The sequence below is a fragment of the Pseudorasbora parva genome, chromosome 18 (assembly GCF_024679245.1).
Source record: "Pseudorasbora parva isolate DD20220531a chromosome 18, ASM2467924v1, whole genome shotgun sequence".
Classification (NCBI taxonomy): domain Eukaryota; kingdom Metazoa; phylum Chordata; class Actinopteri; order Cypriniformes; family Gobionidae; genus Pseudorasbora; species Pseudorasbora parva.
In genome coordinates this window covers 37,176,753-37,188,797 of record NC_090189.1, presented here as the reverse complement: position 1 = coordinate 37,188,797, position 12,045 = coordinate 37,176,753, and the positions used below count along the sequence as shown (strand labels likewise).

At 39.3% G+C, this 12,045-nt stretch overlaps 1 protein-coding gene across 7 annotated transcripts in view; it reads right to left on the bottom strand.

Moving 5' to 3' along the window:
* The window catches only part of LOC137046956 (rho GTPase-activating protein 26-like), a 176,951-nt gene that overhangs the window by 81,722 nt on the left and 83,184 nt on the right, over window positions 1-12,045 (bottom strand). For all 7 annotated transcript variants that reach the window (XM_067424476.1, XM_067424477.1, XM_067424474.1 and 4 more), the window contains exon 9: window positions 3,002-3,102. In XM_067424476.1, the coding sequence (XP_067280577.1) occupies window positions 3,002-3,102 (101 nt within the window). The remainder of the gene's footprint in view (window positions 1-3,001; window positions 3,103-12,045) is intronic.

The following is a 12,045-nucleotide window of genomic DNA, read 5'->3' as shown; positions in this document are numbered from 1 at the left end:
TAAGGTAAAAACAACCAACAGTAATATCGAGTGTTTTATGAAATTTCACCATTTTGAATTGAAAAATGACATTATTTATGTAAATCATAACAAGAATTTCACTTGACAAGAAGTGTTTCGCAATTTAACATATTGGGCAGACAAAAATAAGAGTGAATTTGTGGATATTTAAATAAAGCAACAACAAAAGAACATTGGTCTAAGACATGACTGCGGCCTTGCTCTGTGGTCTAGTCTACAAAAAAAAAAATGCAAGACTGTTAGTGCACAATTAGAGACAAAGCCATGTTTAGGGATAGTTTGGTCAAAAATGAACATTCTGCCATCATTTAGTCACGCTCAAGCTGTTCCAGCTGTTCTGCTGAACACAAAGGAAGATATTTGGAAGAATGTTCAGCAGATCTCTGCAGCTATTGACTACCATAGTGGAAAAAGTATTTGCATTAACCTGAAGTATCCATAATTCAGTCACACCGTTTGTGCTGCAAACATGAATTATCAAATTGCGTGGCTTTTTGATATATGGTGTGCTATTACTACTGGCACTGATAACATTTATGATTTTCAAAATAATTGACTTGGACTGGTAAGCAGCCACGGAACACCCTAGCAACTCCCTAGTGACAACCTTAGCAAAACCTCCTGTCACTAATTTGACAGAACTGCTTACTGCTTTGGCTGTGTAAAGTAATATTTTTAACTCATCACATTGCATTCAAGATGTTTTTTTGCTTCTCTTCCGACTTCTCACCTTAAACACATTTTTCATTAATATCATCCATATACAGTATAAGTACCTCAATAAAACATCATGCCAAATATGGTGAAGATTAGCAGACTGGCAGTACACTGGTTTTGGAGTTTGTAATTCCTGCTTGTAATCCCTCTGGTCTTTTTGCTTGCTAAATTGTGAGCCTATTTACTGTAAACATGTTTGTTTAACCAACTGAGGGATTATCTGCAATGATTGTTGTAAATGAAAATATGTCCCAGACATAAACGTTAGGTTGAAAAAAACGAGATTTAATTTTAAGTCTCTTATTTTTTGGAATATATATTGGAATATTTCATGTACATTCATTAAAAATCCGATCATTGAATTCTATTTAAATTTGGTGTTTGTGTGAAAGACAAATGTATGCATAATCTTCTGTAATGTGTAATGAACTGTATTAAAACAGCAAACATGACTAAACTTTGATTTTAGAGAAAAAGCTGAATTAAAATGGAATGTTATTAAAGGTTAGTTATCTATTCTAAACATCCAAAAAACAATAGAACATCAAAAACTAGTACATGTTTTGTTGACTGGTATACTTGCATTATGCCAAATGTTTCCAAAAGTGTTGAAATCTAGAGAAATCAGCTATTTTAATCCATGTGACGTCAATGATGTCATATCAACATTACTCTTGATTTCTGGTTTTTCTTTTCTGTAGAAACCATGGAAACACCAAAGACGCTTTAAAACATAGTATGTGTTTTATTCAAGCGGCAACCTCCCGCGATCTCTCTTGAAGCCAATACGGAAGTAATGTAAACTGCAATTCGTCAACTGGCCACAGGCTCCAGAAGGGAGCAGAATCTCATTGAGCCCCATGTTAAAATTCTCAACTTTAAAGCAGAAAAAAACATGTTTACAGCCTGGTACAAATTGTGGTTTTGGCTTATAAGGCTAATTTTGATCTTCATGACAACTCTGAGGGGGGTGAATTTTTTTATAACTCATTCGTTTACGTAATATAAAGCCTTAAGGTTCTGCATAATTAAGGTCATGGTTACAAGTGGATAGCCATTTATCCTCCGTCTATAGTTATTGCGTCACCTCAGCTCCGCGCACATCCCGCCTTTTTGCCCATTTTCTGTTATCCGGGAGTGACACGCGATGACTCGCTCACAAGATGGCAACGCCCAGCTCGCCCATACTTTAAGCTTCAGAACGGCTTATCGGAATCCTATGGGTGACGTCACGGACACTACGTCCACGGACACTATACGTCTCCAGACAGGTGAACAACTGTCTGGAGACTTTTATCGACAGAAAACGAATAATTGTTACATAGCTCAATACTGCTAGTCTGTGAATATCTTGTTTTCTTGATTTACTGCGAGTACCATGTTTGTACCATGCCATGCCTTATTTGGTCAAAACAATCATACAAAAAATACATAATTAAAAGGTTCTAACATTAAAGCAGTGCCGTGATGCCGTGCAGATTTGAATGTTCTGCTGTGATTTTGTCAAAGGTTTAATAGACACAGGCGAATCGCTGTCATTTAGGAATAAGATCACATGGGTGACTGAATCAAAACTGCGACCTTTTAACGATTAATCGTGCAGCTAGACGTGTTGGACTAATGCAATTACCCTGTTGTTGAATTGTATAAAATTTGCAATTCTGTAAATTACTCTTCCTGCCATTCAACTTTGAAATCCATTGGGTGACAGCAATTCAAATTCCAGCTCAAGAATCGAAAGCAATCATTCAATTCTGCAATATACTGCAGAATACAATCGAAAGGTGTTCGTTACAACAGACTTGTAGGCACATTTCTAAATAAATATTGCAGCAATAACACAAGCCATACAAATCAAGAAACTATTTTATAGACACAACAAGACACGTTTCTGTTTGCTTTTCTCTTGCGGTTTGTTTGTTTAGTTTGGTTGAGAGTGGACGGAATATAATCAGGCCGCACGCAGTCCCTGGTGTGAGATCCGTGCTATTGACCCTGTGTGTGTGTGTGGCTGTGGAGTGGGACGGGCACAGCGCCAGCCGCAGACACTAGTGCCAGCTCAACCATGCGATACACAGCTTTTTGTGCAGGATAAGAGTCGTGTCAGTGCCAGCATGGGGAACAAGCACGTGGCCAGTGCCAGAATTCACTCTCCAATCCAAAGGTTACACATGCTGTTGAGAGAGAGAGAGAGAGAGAGAGAGAGAGAGAGAGAGAGAGAGAGAGAGAGAGAGAGAGAGAGAGAGAGAATAGAACTACTTACAATTTTGCCCCCAGACTTCTGATCGAACAGCATCAAGGTCATGCGTTTGGGCTCTCGGTGATAGGAGCAGTAGTACTTCACCCATGTGGACACGAAGGAACCTGATTTGGTATAAAGCCATATGAGAACAAGACAGTTAGACCAAAAGATACAGTACGGTGGATCAAACAGCTCTCCTTCCCAAAGTGTAACAAAATATCTACTTCAAGCTTCAAAATGACCCGGATCCTTAAAGGTGCCCCAGAATGAAAAATTGAATTAACCTTGCCATAATAAGAGTTCAGTACATGGAGATTACATACTGTGAGTCTCAAACACCATTGCCTCCTACTTCTTATGTAAATCTCGTAAATCAAAAACACCACGGAAAAAAAATAAACCCAACCGTGACGCAAGCGTTGGGGATCATTTATATGTTCGCCCCAACATTTGCATCTGTCCAAACATGTTCATTGTCAGGCGGAACTGACGGAGCCGAATCATCAAACAACACTTGAGGATAGCAAAAACGGCAGCTCGGACACACACTATGATCCAGGCAGTGCAGGAGAGGACTTTTCATATGTCAACAGTAATGGTTGAGGTTTATTATACTCGGATACCACAGCAAATCGTTAGTTTGTTCGGCCCATTTCAAACCAGCTTTGCTCATCGTCTTCAGTTTTCTCAAAGCAACTATATTCCTGCAAGCAGTAAGCAGTGATTTATCCACTTTTGACTAGCTGTTAAAACAATTTCTGATTAAATTGAAAGTTTCTTAGAGAGACAACATTGTCTAGATGATGCAAGATGCTAGTACAGTAACAATAGGAAACTCCAACAAAACTAAATAGTGTGTCTAATGACAAAGGTTAATATTATTGTGAATTACAAAATACAACCGTAGATACGTTGTTTACAGATCGTTCCCTCGATCCTTCTAGCAAACGTCACCTTTTCCACCCATATAAGTTAAAACGATAGTCATTTGACAAGGCTATTCATTTTGTAAAAATATACGTTATATATTTATATTTTTGAGAACTGAAGTATGGTGTTTCCTATGATGTTTTTGCCTATTTGTATTTCAGATTAGGCTACATCACAGTCACTGTGTAATGTTAGCCTACATTGTGACTGACGTTATATAAACATGCAATATCGTTGACAAAAAAAGACAAGTCTAAAATTTAGGCTGAATGACACACTTTAAGCAGAACATCTCAAATGGAGATTAATAAATTGCAGCTTACTTGTTTATTGGTGTTTTCAGATCATCCGCGCGCGCGAGAGAGAGCTTGCGTGCATATGGTTGCCAGATTGGACATGTTTAGGTAAAACACCAGATAGTAAATACCGGTTTCTTTTCACAGAAATAAACAATAAAGCTGCATTTTATCAATCTAATCTCCATTTGAGATGTTCTGCTTAAAGTGTCATTCAGTCGGTCTGTGTTCTGTCAGGACTCACGAGCCGCTTCGTGGAACAGCTGTGAGCTGCTGAAATAAGCCAATCAGAGCAGAGCTCAACATTAATATTCATGACTCTTCCAAATAAGGCAAAAACAGAGCATTACATCCTAGGGACAATTTATAGGGTTGTAAATGGACCTGTAAAACAATGTTTGCCCTTAAATAAGCCACATACCCTCTATGTAGATATCAGAGAACAATTTAACATATTGTTTCAAATCATTCTAGGGCACCTTTAAATGTGTATATATATATATATATATATATATATATATATATATATATATATATATATATATATATATATATATATATATATATATATATATATATATATACGAATTGTATGAATTGTATTATTTACATAAACGTATTATTTATATAAAAAAAAATTTAATTAAATTTTTTTTTAAGTCTAATTTTAATGATAGATCACACATTAAGTGTCTCTGCTGACCTCTTATGGAAAACAATGACATTAATCTACATTTTGTGATCATTGCCACTAGAGGGTCCTATAAGGAGATTGTAAATAGTGCAAATAAACTGTAATATGGAAATAAAATAGATTTTTATGCATTCAGATATATATTTAGATATATAAAAACTATCTTTTGTAAAAGAAAAAATAAATAAATTGTATTATGCATTTATGTATGTGTGTGTGTGAGCCTGTTTATGTGGTTTATGAGGACACAAATTTGTATAACTACATGGGTATTACACTGGTATTACACTATAAATGTGGTTTATGAGGACATATCAAATGTCCTCATAATTCAAATGGCCTTAAAAACATACTAAAAGATGTTTTTTTGAGAAAGTAAAAATGCTGAATGTTTCCTGTGATGGGTAGGTTTAGGGGCAGGGGCAGTGTAAGGGGATAGAAAATACGGTTTGTACAAAAACCATTACGCCTATGGAGAGTCCCTGTAAACCACATAGACCAACATGTGTGTGTGTGTGTGTGTGTGTGTGTGTGTGTGTGTGTGTGTGTGTGTGTGTGTGTGTGTGTGTGTGTGTGTGTGTGTGTGCGTGCGTGCGTGTGTGTGTGTGTGTGTGTGCGTGTGTGAATTCTACATTGTTCTGCTTGATTTTTTCTATTTATTTCCCATTAATGTCCTATGATGGGTCAAATTGACCTGAAGGAGAGGATTAAGAACTGTTGTGGTGTAAACGAACCCTTAATATTAAGCAGTATTACTGATTTAACTGCTCTCACACTAGCAGGTGAGAACCAAACTTGAGTATAATTGAGCATAATGACTCTTCAGCAGAGCTGTTTAAAGCTGAACTGAATTTGTTTCATAATGAATGAACTTGACACCGTTATTAAACCGTCCTGAAACATCCCTGAACTGAATAGAGCAGAATAATGACACTGTTATTTTGTTATAGCTGCAGTACAGCAGGATTTGAACTTGTCTTGACTCTTGTATTTGATTATGTTCATGTCATTAATTCTGTTACTTTCCCTTGATTAAAACTGTAAACAAATGTTTTCAGTTATTTAATAAATATAAATAAAAAAAATATAGACATCAGATTAAAAACCGACATTTAAAAAAATGTTTGAAAAAATGTATGGGCAACTAATTGAAAAATAAATAAGTTAATGATAAATGTAAACAGAACCCCCCCCCCCCCACAAATGCTCATCTTGCACTAGCATCCACGACAACGCATTACCTAATTACGTTGGAAAGGTCATCGGGTGCACACTGTGCGATTTTGGCCACGATTTGGCTGTCTGAGACAAATTTAGCAAATCCTAAAATATTCCTCTGATCCTAGGCTAAAATCTGAAGTCTTTGATCGTTAGTTTGACATGTTCACCGGCAGTCGATTAATGAGCGTTGCGATCAAATTTTACCTCAGACGAAATTCTGGCAGTGTCAGAAGATTTGGCGCACAATCCTGCTAGGTAACGTGGGGGAGAGGACGCTGGCGTTGTCTGTTCGCCGCTTCTCCACCCACAAATCATGTTACTGTACTATTACTATTTTATTTTATTTTATTATGTTTGTGACCAGTCTAACAGTCAGAGCTACAATTGGGACTGTTGCTGATTGCTGGCAGCCACTGAGAGGACGTTGTTCATCGTTTCGCCGTTTTCCACCACTTCTCTGATGCTTATGTTTGAATTGCTGCTGTTGGTTTTGGTTGAAAGACATTTGATTTTCCTCGCTGCGGCTGCTCTCTCTTCTGGGTGTTGGCTGCTCACTGGTGGTCTCCCTCGAGCTTGAGCTGCATGGTGGCTGAAGTTTGCACTGCGCTAGCGCCATCAGCGTCCGGCATGATGTTAGGATGTTCCGCTTCTCGGCTGCGTCGCTGCTCCGTCTCCGTCTCCGTCTCGGCCGTGGAGCGGCTTGGAGTTCTGCATCGACCCCGGTGTGTCCACTGAATCGTCATGAAGACCCATTATCTGGTCTTCAGCTGTCATGCCTCAACGACGTCATCAGGGCACTGGGAGAAATGTAAAACAGAGTGGACCACAGTGTGCTGCGGATCTTACAGAGACTTCCACCATCAGGTTGGATGGTTGCATCAAGTTTGTTTTCTGTTCACCATCAGCTCTATTTCTGTTCACCATCAGCTCTGTTTCTGTTCACCATCAGCTCTGTTTCTGTTTACCATCAGCTCTGTTTCTGTTTACCATCAGCTCTGTTTCTGTTCACCATCAGCTCTGTTTCTGTACACCATCAGCTCTGTTTTCTGTTCACCATCAGCTCTGTTTCTGTTCACCATCAGCTCTGTTTTCTGTTCACCATCAGCTCTGTTTCTGTTCACCATCAGCTGTTTTCTGTTCACCATCAGCTCTGTTTCTGTTCACCATCAGCTCTGTTTCTGTTCACCATCAGCTCTTTTTCTGTTCACCATCAGCTCTGTTTTCTGTTCACCATCAGCTCTGTTTCTGTTCACCATCAGCTCTGTTTCTGTTCACCATCAGCTCTGTTTTCTGTTCACCATCAGCTCTGTTTCTGTTCACCATCAGCTGTTTTCTGTTCACCATCAGCTCTGTTTCTGTTCACCATCAGCTCTGTTTCTGTTCACCATCAGCTCTGTTTCTGTTCACCATCAGCTCTGTTTCTGTTCACCATCAGCTCTGTTTCTGTTCACCATCAGCTGTTTTCTGTTCACCATCAGCTCTGTTTCTGTTCACCATCAGCTCTGTTTCTGTTCACCATCAGCTCTGTTTTCTGTTCACCATCAGCTCTGTTTCTGTTCACCATCAGCTGTTTTCTGTTCACCATCAGCTCTGTTTCTGTTCACCATCAGCTCTGTTTCTGTTCACCATCCGCTCTGTTTCTGTTCACCATCAGCTCTGTTTCTGTTCACCATCAGCTCTGTTTTCTGTTCACCATCAGCTCTGTTTCTGTTCACCATCAGCTCTGTTTCTGTTCACCATCAGCTCTTTTTCTGTTCCCCATCAGCTCTGTTTTCTGTTCACCATCAGCTCTGTTTTCTGTTCAGCATCAGCTCTGTTTCTGTTCACCATCAAGTTTGTTTTCTGTTCACCATCAGCTCTGTTTTCTGTTCACCATCAGCTCTGTTTTCTGTTCACCATCAGCTCTGTTTCTGTTCACCATCAGCTGTTTCTGTTCACCATCAGCTCTGTTTCTGTTCACCATCAGCTCTGTTTCTGTTCACCATCAGCTCTGTTTCTGTTCACCATCAGCTGTTTCTGTTCACCATCAGCTGTTTTCTGTTCACCATCAGCTCTGTTTCTGTTCACCATCAGCTCTGTTTCTGTTCACCATCAGCTCTGTTTCTGTTCACCATCAGCTCTGTTTTCTGTTCACCATCAGCTCTGTTTCTGTTCACCATCAGCTGTTTTCTGTTCACCATCAGCTCTGTTTCTGTTCACCATCAGCTCTGTTTTCTGTTCACCATCAGCTCTGTTTCTGTTCACCATCAGCTGTTTTCTGTTCACCATCAGCTCTGTTTCTGTTCACCATCAGCTCTGTTTCTGTTCACCATCCGCTCTGTTTCTGTTCACCATCAGCTCTGTTTCTGTTCACCATCAGCTCTGTTTTCTGTTCACCATCAGCTCTGTTTCTGTTCACCATCAGCTCTGTTTCTGTTCACCATCAGCTCTTTTTCTGTTCCCCATCAGCTCTGTTTTCTGTTCACCATCAGCTCTGTTTTCTGTTCAGCATCAGCTCTGTTTCTGTTCACCATCAAGTTTGTTTTCTGTTCACCATCAGCTCTGTTTTCTGTTCACCATCAGCTCTGTTTTCTGTTCACCATCAGCTCTGTTTCTGTTCACCATCAGCTGTTTCTGTTCACCATCAGCTCTGTTTCTGTACACCATCAGCTCTGTTTCTGTTCACCATCAGCTCTGTTTCTGTTCACCATCAGCTCTGTTTCTGTTCACCATCAGCTGTTTCTGTTCACCATCAGCTCTGTTTCTGTACACCATCAGCTCTGTTTTCTGTTCACCATCAGCTCTGTTTCTGTTCACCATCAGCTCTGTTTCTGTTCACCATCAGCTCTGTTTCTGTTCACCATCAGCTCTGTTTCTGTTCACCATCAGCTCTGTTTTCTGTTTACCATCAGCTCTGTTTCTGTTCACCATCACCTCTGTTTCTGTTCACCATCAGCTCTGTTTTCTGTTCACCATCAGCTCTGTTTCTGTTCACCATCAGCTCTGTTTCTGTTCACCATCAGCTCTGTTTTCTGTTCACCATCAGCTCTGTTTCTGTTCACCATCATCTCTGTTTCTGTTCACCATTATCTCTGTTTTCTGTTCACCATCAGCTCTGTTTCTATTCACCATCACCTCTGTTTCTATTCACCATCAGCTGTTTTCTGTTCACCATCAGCTCTGTTTCTGTTCACCATCAGCTCTGTTTCTGTTTACCATCAGCTGTTTTCTGTTCACCATCAGCTCTGTTTCTGTTTACCATCAGCTGTTTTCTGTTCACCATCAGCTCTGTTTCTGTTCACCATCAGCTCTGTTTCTGTTCACCATCAGCTCTGTTTCTGTTCACCATCAGCTCTGTTTCTGTTCACCATCAGCTCTGTTTCTATTCACCATCAGCTCTGTTTCTGTTCACCATCAGCTCTGTTTCTGTTTACCATCAGCTGTTTTCTGTTCACCATCAGCTCTGTTTCTGTTCACCATCAGCTCTGTTTCTCTTCAGTTTTCTGTGTTGGTTGATTGTTTGTAGTATTCTATATTTTTGCTTGTTATTAATTTTTTGGTTACTGTTTCCCTTTGTTGCACTTTGAGATTCTTCGGAATGAAAAGTGCATTATAAATGAAATGTATTATTATTATCCTGCAGTGTGACTTCTCCTACGACGACTTCTCAAATATCTCCGTTTTTCAAGACAAACAATGACCAAAACGAGTGCTAGAGATTTCTTTGTAGCCAGCATTTCAGTCCCGCATGTAATGCAGCTCACCGTCACTGAACGGGTCATTCATTGATGATCTAAAACTTTAGCGCGCTTTCATATCGTGCAGTCTGACATTAATGCCAACTGAGATCTTACAGTGTGACATGGCTTACATCGGGGATCATGTTCGTACAGTCTGTCAAGGGACATTCGCAAAGGATTTTGAAAAATCGCACAGTGTGCAGGACCCATTAGGGTGTGGGCCAGAATGCAGTTAACACCAAATTATTATTACACTATTGAATGTATTAAAGTATATTTAGGTTTATAACGGGCCTGGTTCTCACATAAATTGTAGTTTGCGAGTATAGCTGCAAATTCCTCAAAGCAGCTGCCTCTGTAATAATCTTCTGATACGTGCAGTGCAGTTAAGTGAAAATTGCTGCGCGGCATAAATAATAAATCTTTTAGGCAGTCTATTAGCAAAAACACTTTTCTCACGGTATTCTTAAAAACAAAATGTTGCGTTGTGAATGATGTTAGCGTGGTCCTGCCCGGTACGTTAAGTGCAATGTGAGTGCAGGCAAGCTGGGGATTGGGGAGGGGGGACAATCGTGCTCGGGCACGACAAGGACAGTGTTTACACAGCAAACCTGCGAAGACTAACGGAACACTCACACTAGTAAACCAAAGACTTTGGGGGTCAAATGCGCATGGGCACGGTTCAGATCGCCTAGTATGAGTACACCCTAAACAGTGTTGCCACAGTTACTTTGAAAAAGTAATCTGATTACTGATTAGTCCTTTAAAAAGTAGGGTAGTTACTTTACAGATTACTAGATTTTAAAAGTAACTAAGTAAGATTACAAGTTACTTTATTCGTTACATTCAGCAATTGCAGACGACACCCCTTCATAGAAATGACAACCGTTTTAGCCAACATTTTTTTGGAAGTGCATTTTTAACAGTAACATCAACAATGTATCTCCTGACATTTTAAATTGAAATTAAAAAATATTTCCTGAAAAATGGAATCCCCGAGATGCAAGAAGAAAGCAAAAATATATTAAAAAGGAAAATTACTAGGTTTGGAAATAGTAACGCTTAAATAGTTAGATTACTCTTTACTGGAAAAAAAAAGTTTAAGATCAGATCTAAAGTCAGATTAGAGTAACGTGTTACTAAGTAACTAAGTTACTGGCATCACTGACCCTAAGTCAAACACCCCTTTATATTTTAGATTTAGGGCAATTTTGAAGTTGAAGAAGAAAATGAAAAAGTACACAGATAAACACACAACCTTTCCAACATGGTTAAAAAGTATATACATTTTATTTTTTTTAGAGAATGGCCATTGTTTGGCTAGATAAGACCCTTATTCCCTTATGATTGTGTAGAGCTATTTGAAATTGCATTGAAACTGTCATTTGGACCTTCAACCCGTTGAAGTCCACTATATGGAGAAAAAATCCTGGAATGTTTTCCTCAAAAACCTTAATTTCGTTTCGACTGTTGACAATTGCAAAGTAAGAAACTTTCATGGAACAGACTTCAGAGGCAGCGTAACGGTTTAATGATCTACAACAAACATAAAGGAGCTTTGGTGATAACTAAGCAAATATTGAATTACTACACTAGTAATTTCTCACTAGAAATGACATCATAAATTGAAATCTGGTCAAAAACTTACATTTACACACAAACTGACCACCAACTGCGGTTTCAGATCTTTATTTTTTTAGCTCAACTATCAGAATGGAAATCATAGGATCTATGCTTGGTCGGATCGTTGTTATGTACTGTCTACGTATCCCGTTCCCCTGTGACTTCTACGTGGTATGTGTTTAGTTTCCGTTTATGTATTTTCTAGTTTATGTTTTTCCCCCTCGTGGGTTGTTGTTTTGAGTTTATGTTTTGTTTTTGTAAATAAATTATCATTCTCCTGCACATGAGTCCTCGCACCATTTTCCCTTGTCTGTGACGTGACAGAACGATCCGACCAATGTCGAGGACTCAGCAGAAGAGGTAAAATACGTGATTCTCAACATAACGCCACTGGTGATGCAAGCGTTGGGGATCATTTATATGTACGCCCAACATTTGCACCTGTCAAAACATTTTCATTGTCAGGCGGAACTGACGGAGCCGAATCATCTGGAGGTAGTAGACTGCAGGTAAACAAACAAGCTTCACTGGAGGATAGCAAAAACGGCAGCTCTCATGGACACACGTCATGTTCCAGACTGT